At 51.0% G+C, this 20274-nt stretch overlaps 2 protein-coding genes across 3 annotated transcripts in view; both read left to right on the top strand.

The window, feature by feature from the left end:
• Positions 1 to 20274, top strand: part of LOC140426793 (GDNF family receptor alpha-4-like) — a 60190-nt gene that overhangs the window by 21582 nt on the left and 18334 nt on the right. Inside the window, exons 2-4 of one of the 2 annotated variants that reach the window (XM_072511972.1) lie at positions 8457 to 8738; positions 9986 to 10078; positions 12787 to 13132. In XM_072511972.1, coding sequence (XP_072368073.1) covers positions 8457 to 8738; positions 9986 to 10078; positions 12787 to 13132 — 721 coding nt within the window. The remainder of the gene's footprint in view (positions 1 to 8456; positions 8739 to 9985; positions 10079 to 12786; positions 13133 to 20274) is intronic. The other variant, XM_072511973.1, reaches the window with a different exon arrangement.
• Positions 14713 to 19230, top strand: LOC140427233 (uncharacterized). The gene is made up of 3 exons (XM_072512833.1): positions 14713 to 15643; positions 15734 to 16003; positions 19121 to 19230. The coding sequence occupies exons 1-3, from the start codon at positions 14713 to 14715 to the stop codon at positions 19228 to 19230; spliced, it is 1311 nt and encodes a 436-aa protein (XP_072368934.1).

A 20274-nucleotide genomic window follows, 5' to 3' on the forward strand; every position in this document is an offset into this window, starting at 1 on the left:
AGAGACTGTATCCAAGTGTCCTCGATTCTCCAGTCAGGGGAAACAATCTCTCCGTGTCTACCCAGTCAAGCCCTTTCTGAATCCTATGAGACCATAAGACATAGGACAGAATTTGGCCATTGAGCCTGCTCCGCCATTCAATCATGGCTGATATGTTTCTCAATCCATTCTCCTGCTTTCTCCCCATTACTCCTGATCCCCCCCATCAATCAAGAACCTATCTATCTCTGTCTTAAAGATACTTAATGATTTGGCCTCCACAGCTTTCTGCAGCAAAGAGTTCCACAGATTCACCACCCTCTAGCTGAAGAAATTTCTCCTCATCTCAGTTTTAAAGGATCGTCCTTTTATGTCTGAGGCTGTGCCCTCGGGTTCTAGTTTTTCCTACTAGTGGAAACACTCTCTCCTGTATGTTTCATTCAGGTCACCTCTCATTCATCAAAACTCCAGGCTATAGGCCCGATTTATTCTTCATAGGACAATCCTCTCATCTCAGAAATCAATCTATTGAACCTTTGCGGAACCAACTCCTTAAATACAGAGACCAGAAATGTGTATAGTACTCCAGGAGTGGGATCACCAAAGTCCTATACAATGGTAGTAAGACTTCATTATACTTGCACTTCAATCCACTTGAAACAAAGGCCAATATGCTTTCCTAATCGTTGCTGCTCCTGAATGCTAACTTTCTGTTTGACTTATTTAAGTCTGTCTGAGCATCACCATTTAAACGCCATACACCTTAAAAAAAAAATCCACTTTTATATTCTCACATCGAAAACAAATGACCTCATACTCCTGCACATTATACCCCATCTACCACCTTGTAGTCCACTCACTTAACCACTCTGCATTCTCTCTGTGTCATCATTACAGCTCACATTTCCACCTAGCTTTGAATCATCAGCAAGCGTGAATATATTACTCTCTGGCTCTTCATCTAAGTCATTCATATAGATCGTAAATAGCTGAGACCCCAGCACTGATGGTTGTGACACTCCACTAGTTACAGCCTGCCAACTTGAAAATGCCTCTCAACTGCCTGCCCTTTAACCAATCATCTATCCATTCTAATTTATTATTCCCAAACCCTATGGACCCTTATCTTGCATATTAATCTTTTGTGCGGCACCTTATGAAATAGCTTTTTGAAATCCAAGTATATGCATCCACTAGTTCCCCTTTACCTACCCTACCAGTTACCTCCTCAAAGAACTCTAATAAATTTGTCCAACTTTATACATCCCCAGTGCTTTCTCCATGACAATGCCTCAGCGAATCAGAATTGACTTGCTAACCAATCAGCCCCTTTTTCTCCTGTGGTATAAATTGCTGTGATTCTTTGAAATTTGGCATTCTTGCATTTGTCCTGATGAAATGTGAGACAAAAAGTTTGGGAAACATGTAGCTCTTTTCAGTATTATTCAAGTTCTGCACTGCCAAATGATTGTTGAAACATTGTTTGCCTTTGGTAAAAACATACCAACTCTGCCTGAACATACTTTAATTTCAGGGCTCATTGTTAAGACTTCCTTAACAATGGTATCCCGCATTCTCTTGACCGCTGATGTCAGGTTAACTGGTCTGTAGTTTATTTCCCATCCCTTTCTTAAATAGTGAGTTGCATTTGCTAAGTTCCAATTCACCGGGGTCAATCTAGAATCTAGGGAATTTTGGAAAATCATAATCAATGCAACCACTTTTTTTGTAGATATCCCTTTTAGAACTCTGGGATGTAGGCCATCAGACCTCAGAGATTTGTCCCTTAAGTTTTTCCAATACTTTTTCTTTCACAATATCAGCTACCTTAAGCTCCTTATTCTCATTAGCCTTCAAGGAAGGAAGGGAAGAAAGATATAAAGCATGTTTGGCATGCCAATGAGTCAGGTACATTAGAATTTTTTTAAAAACCTCTTACTTCATAGAATCATCATAAAATCATCATAGAATTTACAGTGCAGAAGGAGGCCATTCGGCCCCTCGAGTCTGCACCTGCTCTTGGAAAGAGCACCCTACTTCAGCCCACGCCTCCACTCTATCCCCGTAACCCAGTAACCCCACCTAACCTTTTTGGACAGTAAGGGCAATTTATCATGGCCAATACACCTAACCTGCACATCTTTGGACTGTGGGAGGAAACCGGAGCACCCGGAGGAAACCCACGCAGACACGGGGAGAACGTGCAGACTCCGCACAGACAGTGACCCAAGCCGGAATCGAACCTCAGACCTTGGAGCTGTGAAGCAACTATGCTAAACACTGTGCGGCCGTGCTGCCCGATTATATTTTCATAATATAAATTGAGACACTTTTGGGGAGTGAAGCCATTAAACCCAGTTACTAATTCTGAATAAAATAATCCCAATCAGCATTGCTGACAGGTGGCAAACCCACCACCTTTCCACTCCCACCTGTCATTATGCGTATAGAGGCCCTTAAGTGGCTAGTTATTGCCCACTTAGGGTCACCTTCACTGCTATATTACGTAAACCAGTGGATTGTGGGTAAGAGTGGGAAGGCTTTTCTTAACACAATTTTGGTGAAAAGATGGAAGGAGGAGCGGTTTACATTGTTCAGGGGGCACTATTGGGGTAAACCCCCCAAGATGTTACCCACCTCTTTGTGCCTCCACGCCTGACCTCCAAAAGTGCCCCCCCCCCCCCCTACACACACACACCCTCGTTCCATCTTCCTCGGCTCCCTGAACTGTGATGTGTTGGGTGTTCTGGATCACATACAGGTCACCAACACTTGAAATAGTGCAACACTATTTCATTAACAGTTAAAACATACTTAGACTGTGGGTTAATACGATACTAGCTTTAACTAAAGACCTCAGCCTTGTCCTAACCAGGCGATGCACTCAGCACATGGTGAATATCTGTGTTGCAGGCTGTGAGCTCTGTCCTCCTAGCTAGCTGCAACTCGAACGAGCGGAAACTCTGATGCTCCCTGTCTTTATAGTGCGTGTGCTCTCACTGGTGATTGGCTGCGGTGTTGTGTATGTTGATTGGTCCCACTGTGTGTCCATCAGTGTGTGTCTGCACCATGATATACTGGTGTATATTATGACATCCCCCCTTTTATAAAAAATGTACCTGCGTGACAATAAATAGTGTATAGTGAATGTTTCTGACTACGTGTGTGCGAAATATTTACAGGACTATGTACATAAAAACTAAGCTATTTACATGGGAAGATGCCTGGTGCAGAAAAAAACAGTGTGTCACAAGAATAACGAGATGAACACTATATACAAATCACTTGAACGATTAAACGGAAGAACAGAACAAATCAGAAAGTCCATAAGTCCACAAAGTTCAGAAATTAAGTCTCTGAGGTGGGCGACGAATTCTGGTTGACCGCCTCAAGGGTGGGTCGGGAGCCGCCGGCTGAGGAGCGGGCTGGACTGCGTCAGAGTGAGGAGGATGCAGAGTGACCGGAATCTCTGCATAGTCCAGGTCAGGGTCAACAAGAGGGCGTGGCAATGGTGGAGGATCACGTAGTGAGCGCAGAACGAGACGAAGGGAACGTCGCTTGCGGAGCAGAATGGAGCCATCCGGTAGACAAAACAGGAACGAGCGGGAGCCACCTGCCGAAGAACCACAGCGGTTGCAGACCAGCCACCATCCGGAAGATGGATGAGGATGTTGTCATCTGGAGCCAGATCAGCTGCACGGGCGCCATGAGCCGCCTTGTGCTGTGCACGAGACAGTTGCATTCGTTGAAGGACCGGAACTTGGTTGAGGTCCGGGACATGAATGGACGGCACCATCGTCCACAGGGTGCGACCCATGAGCAGCTGGGCTGGCGACAGGCCAGTGGACAGCGGGGCGGAGCGATAGGCCAGCAGGGTGAGGTAGAAATCGGACCCTGCATTGGCAGCCTTGCAGAGGAGCCGTTTGACTATGTGGACGCCCTTCTCTGCTTTGCCGTTGGATTGGGGGTACAGGGGACTGGATGCCACATGCACAAAGTTGTACCACCTGGCAAAGTTGGACCATTCCTGGCTTGTGAAGCAGGGACCATTGTCCGACCTCACAGTGAGTGGGATGCCGTGTCAAGCAACGGTGTCCTTACAGGCACGGATGACTGCAGACGATGTGATGTCGTGTAAACGTACCACCTCCGGGTAGTTTGAAAAGTAGTCTACAATCAGGACGTAGTCTCTGCCCAGCGCGTGGAACAGGTCGATGCCGACCTTGGACCAAGGGGACGTGACCAACTCATGGGGCTGTAGGGTCTCACGTGGTTGGGCTGGCTGGAAGCGCTGACAAGTGGGGCAGTTGAGCAATGTGTTGGCGATGTCGTCATTGATGCCGAGCCAGTACACTGCCTCTCGGGCCCATCGGCGGCACTTCTCCACTCGAAAGATGGCCCTAGTGTAGCTGTTCCAAGACGAGCTGGTGCATGCTATGCGGGATGGCAATGTGGTCCAGTTTCAGGAGAACACCATTGACTACCGCTAGATCATCTCTGGTGTTGTAGAACTGCGGGCATTGGCCCTTGAGCCACCCGTCTGTTCGGTTGCGCATGACTTTTTCATAGAATTTACAGTGCAGAAGGAGGCCATCCGGCCCATCGAGTCAATGACATGCTGTAGCAAAGGGTCAGCCACTGTCTCGCGGTGAATTTGGACGAGGCGTTCATCCGTGGCAGGTAGATTGGAGGCCACGAAGGCCACATGGGCCTCAACCTGGCAGACGAATCCCGCTGGGTCACACGGAGTGTTGACTGCCCTGGAGAGAGCGTCGGCAATGATTAGGTCTTTGCCCGGGGTGTATGCTAGCTGGAAGTCGTATCGCCGGAGCTTGAGCAGAATACGCTGGAGGCGAGGCGTCATGTCGATCAAGTCTTTCTGTATTATATTGACCAGCGGGCGATGGTCGGTCTCGACGGTGAATTGGGGAAGGGCGTACACATAATCATGAAACTTGACGACACCGGTCAACAGGCCCAAGCACTTATTTTCTATCTGCGCGTAGCGCTGTTCCGTAGGGGTCATGGCGCGTGATGCATATGCAACGGGGGCCCCTGATGAGGCCCCATCGCGTTGCAGGAGCACTGCCCCAATGCCAGATTGGCTGGCATCGGTCAAAATTTTTGTCTCTGTCGCTGGATCAAAAAAGGCTAAGACCGGGGCCGTGGTGAGTTTGGTTTTGAGTTCTCTCCATTCGCGCTCGTGGGCAGGAAGCCATTGGAAGTCTGTCGTCTTCCTGACCAGGTTCCTGAGAGCCGTGGTATGAGAGGCGAGGTTAGGGATGAACTTCTCTAGGAAGTTGACCATGCCCAGAAATCGGAGGACCGCCTTCTTGTCCTCTGGCGTTTTCATGGCTGTGATAGCAGCCACCTTGTCCACATCCAGCCGCACACCCAACTGGGAGATGTGGTCCCCAAGGAACTTGAGTTCCATCTGACCAAAGGAGCATTTGGCCCTGTTGAGGCGTAGGACCTGCTCCCGTATGCGTTTGAATACGCGCTGGAGGCGACTGACATGCTCCTGCGGGGTGGTGGACCAAATGATTATGTCGACGACATAGACGCGAACACCTTCAATGCCTTCCATCATTTGTTCCATGATCCTGTGGAACACGTCTGAAGCAGATATGATCCTAAACGGCATCCTGTTGTAACAATATCTGCCAAAGGGGGTGTTAAAGGTACACAGTTTCCTGCTGGATTTGTCAAGCTGGATTTGCCAGAATCCTTTTGAGGCATCAAGTTTGGTGAAGAGATTGGCGCGCGCCATCTCACATGTGATCTCTTCGCGCTTGGGAATTGGATAATGCTCCCTCATGATATTGCGATTCAGATCCTTGGGATCAATGCAAATTCTCAATTCGCCGGAAGGCTTTTTTACTCACACCATGGAACTGACCCAGTCGGTTGGTTCCATAACTCTTGAGATCACTCCTTGGTCTTGGAGGTCCTGCAGCTGCTGCTTGAGGCGGTCCTTGAGGGGTGCTGGGACTCTGCGAGGTGCATGCACCACAGGCGTGGCGTTCTGTTTGAGTATGATCTTGTAAGTATATGAGAGCGTGCCCATGCCTTCGAAGACGTTGCGGTGTTGGTCGATGATGGCGTTGAATTGCGCCTTGAAGTCAGTGTCCTGGAAGGCAGATGTGACATCAGGAGAGAGAGAGTGAACTCTTTGAACGAGGTTCAACAGTTTGCACGCCTGTGCGCCAAGCAGGGAGTCCTTCAAGGAGCCCACAATCTCGAAAGGAAGGATGGCTTTCCCTGACTTGTGTGTCACTTCAAGTTGGCATGAGCCGGTAGCAGGAATGATGTTGCCGTTGTAGTCCAATAGCAGGCATGCCGATGGAAGGATGGCTGGTTTGACACGAAGGCTTTGGAAAGCAGACCACATCATGAGATTGGCGGAGGCACCAGTGTTCAGGCGTAATCGTATTTGGGACCGGTTGACCGTCAGGGTGGCACACCACTCATCGTCTGGATCGATACCGTATACCGACAGCGGCTGGTGGCTTTGCTTTGGGGACAGCCTGGTTTTCGTCACGACACCGACTCGAAAAGGCGCCTTTGGGTCCTCGGTGTCACTGCTGTGTGGGAGGACCGCATCGGACTCGGTGGCCGTGGGTTGAATTGCCCGAACATTCCTGCGAGGCTGGCTGAAGCGATGGGAGTTGGCAGGCCGAGCTGCTCGACAGAAGGCAGCATATTGGCCAAGTCTTCCACATCGTAGACATTGTCGAGATTTTGCGGGGCATTGCCGCTTTAAATGGGCGGAGCCACAGTTGCCGCACGTCGTGACGTCAGCACGTTCGCTGCGCCACCGCACATGCGCGATGCTGTCGTGCGTGGTGCGCGCCTGCGCATTACGTTCCTCAACGTCGCCGTGCCCTCGTTTAGTGCATACAAGTGCGTGAGTCCACGAAAAGCGGGCGAAATAGCCGCCCTCATCCAGGCTGAGGCCCTGGAGGTGCTCAATTACTTGTACCCATTCCGCCTTCGTGGGGACCTTGCCGCACCGTTTCAGCCGCTTGTATATGGGACTTGTGGCGTTTTCATGTAAGACACAGGCCTCGATGACGGTCGCTAGGGTGAATTGCTTTACTTTGAGGAGCTGCTGACATAGGGGGTCCGACTGAACACCGAAAACGATCTGGTCGCGTATCATGGAGTCGGAGGTGGGCCCGTAGCTGCAAGATTGCGCAAGGATGCGGAGGTGCGTGAGAAAGGATTGGAAAGGTTCATCCTTACCCTGCAAACGCTGCTGGAACACATAGCATTCAAAACTTTCATTCACCTCTACGCTGCACTGAGTGTCAAACTTGAGGAGAACGTCTTGAACTTCATCTTATCTTCATCATCTGCGAAGGTGAGAGAGTTGAAAATGTGGATGGCATGGTCCCCGGCCGTGGAGAGGAGAAGAGCAATCTTCCTGGTATCCGAGGCGTCATCCCAGTCCGTGGCTTCGAGGAAGAGCTGGAAATGCTGTTTGAAAATCTTCCAGTTGGCCCCGAGGTTGCGGAGCGATGCGGAGCAGCGGCAGCGGGCTAATGTTGTCCATGTTGCAGGATGACGGAATGCTGGCGGAAGGCAGATCACTTGCAGGTAGGTCTAAGAAGTGCTCGTATCCCACCACTCCTGGTATCATGATGTGTTGGGTGTTCTGGATCACATACAGGTCACCAACACTTGAAATAGTGCAACACTATTTTATTGAATCATTAACTGTTAAAACATACTTAGACTGTGGGTTAATACGATACTAGCTTTAACTAAAGACCTCTGCCTTGTCCTAACCAGTCGATGCACTCAGCACATGGTGAATATCTGTGTTGCAGGCTGTGGGCTCTGTCCTCCTAGCTAGCTGCAACTCGAATGAGCGGGAACTCTGATGCTCCCTGTCTTCATAGTGCGTGTGCTCTCACTGGTGATTGGCTGCGGTGTTGTGTATGTTGATTGGTCCCACTGTGTGTCCATCAGTGTGTGTCTGCACCATGATATACTGGTGTATATTATGACAAACTGGTCCCATCCAAAACCACAGATTTAACTCTTACCGGTGGCCATGTCCTCTTTATCGTGGTGTCTGCTTGCAGTCCCATCAGCGGCCACTGCTGACTTGGGCTGTTGCTGGGACTGCTAAAGCTGCCAATCTGATTGATTAGCAGCTCGAGAGGGCGGAACTGCCCTTGACTGAGGGGCTGAAGTATGACCCTCGACTTGTCAGGCAATTCAGAACATGAAATCGCCGTTGGGTGGCCTTATTTAACGTCGATCAAGTTAGAACCAACATTTCTTTTGAGGGGGTGGCAAGCAATACACTTGACACCCAACCTCCTAAACCCACCCCCCCTCACCCCCACCCCCAAACACACCCAGAAGCTGAGACATGGCACTGAGTAGCATATGTCCATTATGGCAGGCTGACATTTTACCGTGTTCTTCATGTTTGAACTTCAGCCAATTTTTTCCTCCCTCCACAGACTACGTCCTCACGGATGAAATTGGATCTCCAGATGGCTGCCTGTCAGCAGAAACCCAGTGTTCCTTGGACCCCGACTGCAACACCAGGCTCCGCACGCTCAGCCAATGCACAACTGGCAGCGGGGTAGAACACTTACAACCTGCTGCCAGGAATGAATGTATGATTGCTGCGCGCGCTCTTCAGTCCCACCAGCTCTTCACTTGCAAGTGCAAAAGAGGAATGAAGAAAGAGAAGAGCTGCCTCCGGATATTCTGGACCATGCACCAGAGCCACGTCCCAGGTACATTGGGTTCCTGTATATAGAAGCAGGTTTAAACAGGAAAATTGGTAACCTTTTCGAGGTGGAGGAGCCAGAGAATACTAGTGTGAGATAAGGAGGAAGAGGTTCAGCGGGAAAATTAGAGAGAGAAAAATTAAGACGTACCCAGTTTGCACATTATATTGAACAAGAGCTGACACTAGGACATATTGAGTTTGTACTGGACCAGATAGTAGGAGATTGCCGTTTTTTGCCCACAGCGCACTATGCGTACAAGAATTGAGACTCAGTTACTCTTAGTTATTATGTACTTTAAATGGGTTGATCCTCAGAACTTATACAGTACCCCAGAGTGAAAAATCAGTTCCGACCAGTTCTAAATTGACCTGGTGTGAACTGTATAACTGGTTTTGTTCTGGTCTCAGCTGGAATTTACTGGGATGAGGGGTTAACTGGTAATTCTACTGGGGGGGGGGGGGGGGGTGGTGGCATGGAAGCACAGTGGTTAGCACTGTTGCTTCACAGCACCAGGGACCCAAGTTCGATTCCCGGCTTGGGTCACTGTCTGTGGGTTTCCTCCGGGTGCTCCGGTTTCCTCCCACAGTCCAAAGATGTGCAGGTTAGGTGGATTGGCCATGATAAATTACCCTTAGTGACCAAAATGGTTGGGTGAGGTTACTGGGTTACGGGGATAGGGTGGAAGTGTGGGCTTAAGTAAGGTGCTCTTTCCAAGGGCCGGTGCAGACTCGATGGACCGAATGGTCTCCTTCTGCACTATAAATTCTATGTCTATGTCTACTAGATTCATCAGAAATCCAGTTGGGACTCCCAGATGCTGAGTGGGCACCAGTACTTTCCAGTTGACTTCAGCTGGAACTATGACAGCTGTTGTCAATTTTACTCAGGGTCAGAGAGGGTCTCAGTGCCAGTATGGCAGCATAAGCCCTCAGACGGGAGGAGCTAAGAGATGACAGTCCTACACCTCAAGAATGTGGCTTTGATTCCGGGCAGAATGGGCAGAACTTGATAGCTGTGAAGGCACCAATCTCAGTCACAGTGCGAGCAAACAGAACCAACAGCACAATTGTACTCTGGTCCAAAATGCAGAGTACATATCCATAGGTAGGAATTCGAACTATGAAACTGGTGCACTAATTGTCTGGGCTTCTGAGATTGGGGTTGAAGCAGATTTCTGGAAACAACAAGAAGCTGAGCATACACCTTTGTTTGAATGAAGAGTGAGATGCCTTGTTTTTCCTTTCCTGTAGGTTACAATGATTTTGAAGCATCACCGTATGAATATTCAATGCCTGGTCCGACCTGGGGCCTGGACTACAGTAGACTTGCCTCTCTGGTGTCAGGTACTGCACCCTGTAAATCTCACTAAATGCATCATTCTACACATGCCCTGGAAAGGTATAATGCCAATTTAGAGCACCAAGTATCTTTATTTTTGTTGAGAGAGTTAGAAGGAGTACATTTGTACATTGAATGACAGAATTTCCAGGTCATCAGCTTCCGATGATTTCTGAATAAATAATACAGCAATCGTTAAATGTCCGGTGTCAACATTGTTGTGTGTCAATGGCCTGCAGACAGTTCCTGTTTGACCATCAGCAACCACTGGAGTTACAAGAAAATACTTGTTGACCTGGAGCTATATTGCCGTTCTTCCACTGTCGCTGGGTCAATACTCCTCCCTAACATCATGGTGGATGCACCTACGCCACATGGACTGCAGCAGTTCAAGAAGGCAGCTTCTCATGGACAGCTAGGGAAGGGCAACGTAAATGCTGACTAAGCCAACCATGCCCACATCCAGAAATTAATAAAAACAAGTCCTTAGACTGAAAAACATCCTGTGCTAAAAACTTGGCTGTATCCTAAAATTAATAATACCAGGGGAATCGTCCATTATATTGTCGATTGATCGTATAAACCCTTGATTAGACTCCAGCCCATGACTCACCCCCAGGGATTCAGTAGCTAACGTAAATCCCACCTAATCATTTGATTAGATTGTAGCTCCCAAGTATCCGTTGTTCAATGTTCATTCCAGCTAAAGTGTTTGATTAGAGTTGCCATAGAAGCCAATATTGTATATGGGTTCAAGAGACCAGTAATAAGAGTTTAGGAGACTAAAAGTTTGGAGGCTGTGTAGTTGTAATCAGTTAACAAGCAGTGGGATTTCTGGGCATGATGGATATTCCACTCTTTCAAATTGCAGTTACAGCATGGAAACTGGACATCTGTTCCAACTGGTCTATATCAGTGTTCATTCTCCCATACAATACCTCACAGCCTACTTCAGTTAACTCTATCTCCATATTCCTCGACTCATTTCTCCCTCATTCACTTAGTTAGCTTTCCCCCAAAGGTATTTATACTAGTTGTCTCAACCTCTCTATGCAGTAGCATGTTCCACATTCTAAATAAGTAAGTTTCATCTGAATTCTTTATTAGATTTATTAGTGACAGTCTTCAATTTAGCACCTCTAATTTTCAATTTCCTTTACAAGTGGAAACATTTTCTCTTTCTCTACCTTATTGAACCCCTCCTTAATTTGAAGGACCTATATTAGGTCCCCCTCAGCCTTTGGCTTTCTAGTAAAAGGACTCCAGTCTGTTCAATGTTTCCTAACTTCGAACATCTTAATTTTGGTATCATGCAAAACTTTTTCTTATCTTCTCCAGTGCTGCCATATTCTTTTGGTAATATGGAGGCCAGAACACTATACCGAACAGGGAGTTTCCAAGGAGAATCATAGAATCTCTCGCACAGTTAGCACTGTTGCTTCATAATACCAGGGATCCAGGTTCGATTCCCGGCTTGGGTCTCTATCTGTGCAGAGTCTTCACGTTCTCCCCGTGTCTGCGCGGGTTCCTCCGGGTGCTCCGGTTTCCTCCCACAATTCCCTAAAGACGTGCGTGCTAGGTGAATTGGACATTCTAAATTCTCCCTCCATGTACCCGAACAGGCGACTAGGGTATTTTCACAGTAACTTCATTGCAGTGTTAATGTAAGCCTATTTGAGACACTATTAAAGATTATTATGATTATACAATGCAGAAGGAGGCCATTCTTTTTTTAAATTGTTTTTTAAATAATCTTTATTGTCACAAGTAGGCTTATATTAACACTGCAATGAAGTTACTGTGAAAAGCCCCTAATCGCCACTTTCCGGCACCTCTTCGGGTACACAGAGGGAGAATTCACAATGTCCAAATTGCCTAATAGCATGTATTTCAGGATTGTGGGAGGAAACCGGAGCACCAGGGAGAAACCCACGCAGACACGGGGAGAACGTGCAGACTCTGCATAGACAGTGACCCAAGCCGGCAATTGAACCTGGGACTCTGCCGCTGTGCAGCCCATCAAGTCTGCACCGATCCTCTGAAAGAGCACTCTACCTAGGCCCACTCGCTCGCCCTAACCCTTTAACCCTTTGACATATCTTAAACAACTTTGGACACTGAGGCAAATTTTGCATGGACAATCCATCTAACCTGCACATCTTTGGACTGTGGGAGGAAACCGGAGCACCCGGAGGAAATCCATGCAGACACGGGGAGAATGTGCAAACTCCACACAGACCGTCACTCAAGACTGGAATCAAACCCAGGTCCCTGACGCTATGAGGCTGCAGTGTTAACCACTGTGCCACCGTGCCACTCTAAAATCATGGTAACTCTTTACGAGCGGTGAAGAAAACAATGAGGGTCATTCTTGGGAAGCATATAGGTTAGCAGCTGAATGTTTCTTCACACCTTCATCAGTCAGCAAGGAGATGTAAAGGCACGCAGAAGCATGGAAAATTTACCATTGAAACACTGCACAAAACTGAGGGTCTAAAAATGAGTGGGGAGAGATTTGAATTTCTATCAACTTCTGGACTACAAAGAGAACAAAATAAATGTATGGCTGAGTAAACCCAAAGTTGCTAAATTGCAGGGCTTTTGGATGTTAAGCACTTGCATCCATAAGCTTCTTAAGTTGATTTACTATTGTGTACTTTGACCTGGGTGGATTATAATTGTGTTTCTGTTTTGTGTTTCTGTTGTTGCCCAGAAGGACCCAAAGTTCAACCAGCCAACGTTAACCACTGCTTAGACGCTGCAAAAGCGTGCAATGTCGACGAGACTTGCAAACAGTTTCGCACCGAGTATGCCAAGTACTGTCTGAAGCCTGCCTCCAGATCTGGCTGCAACAAACATAAATGTCACAAAAGCCTTCGCCGCTTTTTCGACATTGTGCCCGAGGAATACAAATACCCAGTCCTATTCTGCCCATGTGAAGACAGAGCATGTACTGAACGCAGGCGCCAGACCATTGTTCCTGCTTGCTCCTTTGAGGAACCAGATAAACAGAATTGTCTGAATCTACAGGACACGTGCAAAGCAGATGTCATTTGCAAGTAAGAATGCCGACCAATGGAATTAATTTGGAGTTTCCAGGGAATTTGAAAGAAAAAAATGAGAGGAATTACAGCTGGAGAAAGACGATTGTATGGCTTATTCTATACAATGGTTCGAATCAAAGCTCTTTCCATTACTTCTGTTGTGGAGAAACTCAGTGTATCAACTCCTTCTCATTTGCTTCCATTGTAAGGAATTCCATTCAGTGCCACTTTATAGAATCTTAGTGGAGAAAAGCCCTTGCCATTCACTCCCAATCAGGATTCAAAATAGGGGCGGAGGTGAATTCGCCTTTGAAAGCCCATGAAGAGTCAATGATGAGGGCGACCATGAAAGAAAGGTTGCCCAGGAATGTGGAAGACACAACCTGTGAAGAGCTTCTCCTCCAATCACAGGTTCTGCCTCTCCCATGCTGACTGCCCCAGCTCCTCCAATCACAGGTTCTGTCCCTCCCATGCTGACTGCCCCAGCTCCTCCAAACACAGGTTCTGTCTCTCCCATGCTGACTGCCCTAGCTCCTCCAAACACAGGTTCTGTCCCTCCCATGCTGACTGCCCCAGCTCCTCCAACCACAGGTTCTGTCCCTCCCATGCTGACTGCCCTAGCTCCTCCAACCACAGGTTCTGTCCCTCCCATGCTGACTGCCCCAGCTCCTCCAAACACAGGTTCTGTCTCTCCCATGCTGACTGCCCTAGCTCCTCCAATCACAGGTTCTGTCTCTCCCATGCTGACTGCCCCAGCTCCTCCAATCACAGGTTCTGTCATTCCCATGCTGACTGCCCCAGCTCCTCCAAACACAGGTTCTGTTCCTCCCATGCTGACTGCCCTAGCTCCTCCAAACACAGGTTCTGTCTCTCCCATGCTGACTGCCCCAGCTCCTCCAATCACAGGTTCTGTCCCTCCCATGCTGACTGCCCCAGCTCCTCCAATCACAGGTTCTGTCTCTCCCATGCTGACTGCCCTAGCTCCTCCAATCACAGGTTCTGTTCCTCCCATGCTGACTGCCCCAGTTCCTCCAATCACAGGTTCTGTTCCTCCCATGCTGACTGCCCTAGCTCCTCCAATCACAGGTTCTGTCTCTCCCATGCTGACTGCCCTAGCTCCTCCAATCACAGGTTCTGTCTCTCCCATGCTGACTGCCCTAGCTCCTCCAATCACAGGTTCTGTCCCTCCCATGCTGACTGCCCCAGCTCCTCCAATCACAGGTTCTGTCCCTCCCATGCTGACTGCCCCAGCTCCTCCAATCACAGGTTCTGTCTCTCCCATGCTGACTGCCACAGCTCCTCCAATCACAGGTTCTGCCTCTCCCATGCTGACTGCCCTAGCTCCTCCAATCACAGGTTCTGCCTCTCCCATGCTGACTGCCCTAGCTCCTCCAATCACAGGTTCTGCCTCTCCCATGCTGACTGCCCTAGCTCCTCCAAACACAGGTTCTGCCTCTCCCATGCTGACTGCCCCAGCTCCTCCAATCACAGGTTCTGCCTCTCCCATGCTGACTGCCCCAGCTCCTCCAATCACAGGTTCAGTCTCTCCCATGCTGACTGCCCCAGCTCCTCCAATCACAGGTTCTGTCCCTCCCATGCTGACTGCCCCAGCTCCTCCAAACACAGGTTCTGCCTCTCCCATGCTGACTGCCCCAGCTCCTCCAATCACAGGTTCTGTCTCTCCCATGCTGACTGCCCTAGCTCCTCCAATCACAGGTTCTGTCTCTCCCATGCTGACTGCCCTAGCTCCTCCAATCACAGGTTCTGTCTCTCCCATGCTGACGGCCCCAGCTCCTCCAATCACAGGTTCTGTCTCACCCATGCTGACTGCCCCAGCTCCTCCAAACACAGGTTCTGTCTCTCCCATGCTGACTGCCCCAGCTCCTCCAAACACAGGTTCTGTCCCTCCCATGCTGACTGCCCCAGCTCCTCCAAACACAGGTTCTGTCTCTCCCATGCTGACTGCCCTAGCTCCTCCAATCACAGGTTCTGTCTCTCCCATGCTGACTGCCCTAGCTCCTCCAAACACAGGTTCTGTCTCTCCCATGCTGACTGCCCTAGCTCCTCCAAACACAGGTTCTGTCTCTCCCATGCTGACTGCCCCAGCTCCTCCAAACACAGGTTCTGTCTCTCCCATGCTGACTGTCCTAGCTCCTCCAAACACAGGTTCTGTCTCTCCCATGCTGACTGCCCCAGCTCCTCCAATCACAGGTTCTGCCTCTCCCATGCTGACTGCCCCAGCTCCTCCAATCACAGGTTCTGTCTCTCCCATGCTGACTGCCCCAGCTCCTCCAATCACAGGTTCTGTCTCTCCCATGCTGACTGCCCTAGCTCCTCCAATCACAGGTTCTGTCTCTCCCATGCTGACTGCCCCAGCTCCTCCAATCACAGGTTCTGCCTCTCCCATGCTGACTGCCCCAGCTCCTCCAACCACAGGTTCTGTCTCTCCCATGCTGACTGCCCCAGCTCCTCCAACCACAGGTTCTGTCTCTCCCATGCTGACTGCCCCAGCTCCTCCAAACACAGGTTCTGTCCCTCCCATGCTGACTGCCCCAGCTCCTCCAATCACAGGTTCTGCCTCTCCCTTGCTGACTGCCCTAGCTCCTCCAACCACAGGTTCTGTCTCTCCCATGCTGACTGCCCTAGCTCCTCCAATCACAGGTTCTGTCTCTCCCATGCTGACTGCCCTAGCTCCTCCAATCACAGGTTCTGTCTCTCCCATGCTGACTGCCCCAGCTCCTCCAATCACAGGTTCTGTCTCTCCCATGCTGACTGCCCTAGCTCCTCCAACCACAGGTTCTGTCTCTCCCATGCTGACTGCCCTAGCTCCTCCAATCACAGGTTCTGTCTCTCCCATGCTGACTGCCCTAGCTCCTCCAATCACAGGTTCTGCCTCTCCCATGCTGACTGCCCCAGCTCCTGTCTCTCCCATGCTGACTGCCCTCGCTCCTCCAATCACAGGTTCTGTCTCTCCCATGCTGACTGCCCCAGCTCCTTCAATCACAGGTTCTGTCTCTCCCATGCTGACTGCCCCAGCTCCTCCAAACACAGGTTCTGTCTCTCCCATGCTGACTGCCCCAGCTCCTCCAACCACAGGTTCTGTCTCTCCCATGCTGACTGCCCCAGCTCCTCCAAACACAGGTTCTGTCTCTCCCATGCTGACTGCCCCAGCTCCTCCAAACACAGGTTCTGTCTCTCCCATGCTGACTGCCCCAGCTCCTCCAAACACAGGTTCTGTCCCTCCCATGCTGACTGCCCCAGCTCCTCCAACCACAGGTTCTGTCTCTCCCATGCTGACTGCCCCAGCTCCTCCAAACACAGGTTCTGTCCCTCCTATGCTGACTGCCCCAGCTCCTCCAACCACAGGTTCTGCCTCTCCCATGCTGACTGCCCCAGCTCCTCCAATCATGGGAGAGACAGGTTCTGTCTCTCCCATGCTGACTGCCCCAGCTCCTCCAAACACAGGTTCTGTCTCTCCCATGCTGACTGCCCTAGCTCCTCCAATCACAGGTCCTGTCCCTCCCATGCTGACTGCCCCAGCTCCTCCAACCACAGGTTCTGCCTCTCCCATGCTGACTGCCCCAGCTCCTCCAATCATGGGAGAGACAGGTTCTGTCTCTCCCATGCTGACTGCCCCAGCTCCTCCAAACACAGGTTCTGTCTCTCCCATGCTGACTGCCCTAGCTCCTCCAATCACAGGTCCTGTCCCTCCTATGCTGACTGCCCCAGCTCCTCCAACCACAGGTTCTGCCTCTCCCATGCTGACTGCCCCAGCTCCTCCAATCATGGGAGAGACAGGTTCTGTCTCTCCCATGCTGACTGCCCCAGCTCCTCCAAACACAGGTTCTGTCTCTCCCATGCTGACTGCCCTAGCTCCTCCAATCACAGGTCCTGTCCCTCCCATGCTGACTGCCCCAGCTCCTCCAATCACAGGTTCTGCCTCTCCCATGCTGACTGCCCCAGCTCCTCCAATCACAGGTTCTGTCATTCCCATGCTGGCTGCCCCAGCTCCTCCAATCACAGGTTCTGTCCCTCCCATGCTGACTGCCCTAGCTCCTCCAATCACAGGTTCTGTCTCTCCCATGCTGACTGCCCCAGCTCCTCCAATCACAGGTTCTGCCTCTCCCATGCTGACTGCCCCAGCTCCTCCAACCACAGGTTCTGTCCCTCCCATGCTGACTACCCGAGCTCCTCCAAACACAGGTTCTGTCTCTCCCATGCTGACTGCCCCAGCTCCTCCAAACACAGGTTCTGCCTCTCCCATGCTGACTGCCCCAGCTCCTCCAACCACAGGTTCTGTCCCTCCCATGCTGACTGCCCCAGCTCCTCCAAACACAGGTTCTGTCTCTCCCATGCTGACTGCCCCAGCTCCTCCAAACACAGGTTCTGTCTCTCCCATGCTGACTGCCCCAGCTCCTCCAAACACAGGTTCTGTCTCTCCCATGCTGACTGCCCCAGCTCCTCCAAACACAGGTTCTGTCTCTCCCATGCTGACTGCCCCAGCTCCTCCAAACACAGGTTCTGTCCCTCCCATGCTGACTGCCCCAGCTCCTCCAATCACAGGTTCTGCCTCTCCCATGCTGACTGCCCCAGCTCCTCCAACCACAGGTTCTGTCCCTCCCATGCTGACTGCCCCAGCTCCTCCAAACACAGGTTCTGTTCCTCCCATGCTGACTGCCCCAGCTCCTCCAAACACAGGTTCTGTCTCTCCCATGCTGACTGCCCTAGCTCCTCCAAACACAGGTTCTGTCTCTCCCATGCTGACTGCCCTAGCTCCTCCAACCACAGGTTCTGTCTCTCCCATGCTGACTGCCCTAGCTCCTCCAATCACAGGTTCTGCCTCTCCCATGCTGACTGCCCCAGCTCCTCCAATCACAGGTTCTGCCTCTCCCTTGCTGACTGCCCCAGCTCCTCCAATCACAGGTTCTGTCTCTCCCATGCTGACTGCCCCAGCTCCTCCAATCACAGGTTCTGTCTCTCCCATGCTGACTGCCCCAGCTCCTCCAATCACAGGTTCTGCCTCTCCCATGCTGACTGCCCTAGCTCCTCCAAACACAGGTTCTGTCCCTCCCATGCTGACTGCCCCAGCTCCTCCAAACACAGGTTCTGTCTCTCCCATGCTGACTGCCCCAGCTCCTCCAAACACAGGTTCTGTCTCTCCCATGCTGACTGCCCCAGCTCCTCCAAACACAGGTTCTGTCTCTCCCATGCTGACTGCCCTAGCTCCTCCAAAAACAGGTTCTGTCTCTCCCATGCTGACTGCCCTAGCTCCTCCAACCACAGGTTCTGTCTCTCCCATGCTGACTGCCCCAGCTCCTCCAAACACAGGTTCTGTCTCTCCCATGCTGACTGCCCCAGCTCCTCCAACCACAGGTTCTGTCCCTCCCATGCTGACTGCCCCAGCTCCTCCAACCACAGGTCCTGTCCCTCCCATGCTGACTGCCCTAGCTCCTCCAACCACAGGTCCTGTCCCTCCCATGCTGACTGCCCCAGCTCCTCCAACCACAGGTCCTGTCCCTCCCATGCTGACTGCCCCAGCTCCTCCAACCACAGGTCCTGTCCCTCCCATGCTGACTGCCCCAGCTCCTCCAATCACAGGTTCTGTCCCTCCCATGCTGACTGCCCCAGCTCCTCCAACCACAGGTTCTGTCCCTCCCATGCTGACTGCCCTAGCTCCTCCAAACACAGGTTCTGTCTCTCCCATGCTGACTGCCCCAGCTCCTCCAATCACAGGTTCTGTCCCTCCCATGCTGACTGCCCCAGCTCCTCCAACCACAGGTTCTGTCCCTCCCATGCTGACTGCCCTAGCTCCTCCAATCACAGGTTCTGTCCCTCCCATGCTGACTGCCCTAGCTCCTCCAATCACAGGTTCTGTCCCTCCCATGCTGACTGCCCTAGCTCCTCCAATCACAGGTTCTGTCCCTCCCATGCTGACTGCCCTAGCTCCTCCAATCACAGGTTCTGTCCCTCCCATGCTGACTGCCCCAGCTCCTCCAACCACAGGTTCCATCTCTCCTGATCTTGCTGCTCCTCCAGTGTCCGAATCTGTGTTTGGAGGAACTGTAAAGGCTGGAGACTCAGGGCCAGATGGACCAGAGAGAAGCAGAAAGTAATTGAAAGAGGTATCTGAAAAACAAGTGAGCAGATCAGAAACAGGTCAGTCCACCATTGCAATAACTCCATCTCTGACTCCCCCTGACAGTAACTAGCCCATTTGCAGATCCTGTGAGGATTTATGGTTTACTTATTCTACATTGTAACCTGGACTGGAACTATTGCTCTCACTCTGACTCCCAACCTATCCCATCTCCCGCTCAGTATCACAGGATGGGATTTCCCAAGTTCTGCAGCAAACTCCCACCTCTAACTGAACTCCCCTCTCAGTCCTGACTCCTGAGTCTGGAACAGGGGGATTGACAGTGAGAGCATTGCAAAGGGACCCAACCACCACAGGCCCATTAGCACCCTGTGCCTACAACAACTTCAGACCCCAGCAGAACTCACGTTTCCAATCAGCATCAGCAATCTTAATAATGGTTTGGAGCCAAAGGGAGCCACTTTTAAAGAAATCACCATTCTTTCACTGATGCAGTTCCAAAAGGAAAAAATGCACAGAATCCAAACATTACACTTCCCAGGAAGCTGATTGTTTTATTCTTGTTTACTGTAATCAAATCATGCAATTGGCAAAAAAAAATGTTTAAAGTATCATGCAATAGGCCACTGGCCTATCGATTTCTCACTTCAAGCTTTGCGATTGTAGATCTTGTTAACCTAATTAAAATATAATGTGACCAAAGGCAAGAATGGTAACCTCACAATTTGGAGTTGGACAAGTTATTGGCTGAATTTCTGGTTCCCCCACCGGTGGGTTTATAGGCAGGGGGTTGGGGGGGTGGGGGGGAGGGGGGGTTGGGGGGGGTGGGGGAGGGGGAGGGGGGGGTGGGGGAGGGGGAGGGGGGGGTGGGGGAGGGGGAGGGGGGGGTGGGGGAGGGGGGGGGGGGGTGGGGGAAGGGGGGGGGAGGGGGAGGGGGGGGGTGGGGGAGGGGGAGGGGGAGGGGGGGGTGGGGGAGGGGGGGGGGGGGGTGGGGGAGGGGGAGGGGGAGGGGGGGGGACTGAAATAGAAGCAATGGGCTTCCATCTGGGTTCCCGCCAAC

The sequence above is a fragment of the Scyliorhinus torazame genome, chromosome 7 (genome assembly GCF_047496885.1).
Source record: "Scyliorhinus torazame isolate Kashiwa2021f chromosome 7, sScyTor2.1, whole genome shotgun sequence".
In the NCBI taxonomy this organism is placed as follows: domain Eukaryota; kingdom Metazoa; phylum Chordata; class Chondrichthyes; order Carcharhiniformes; family Scyliorhinidae; genus Scyliorhinus; species Scyliorhinus torazame.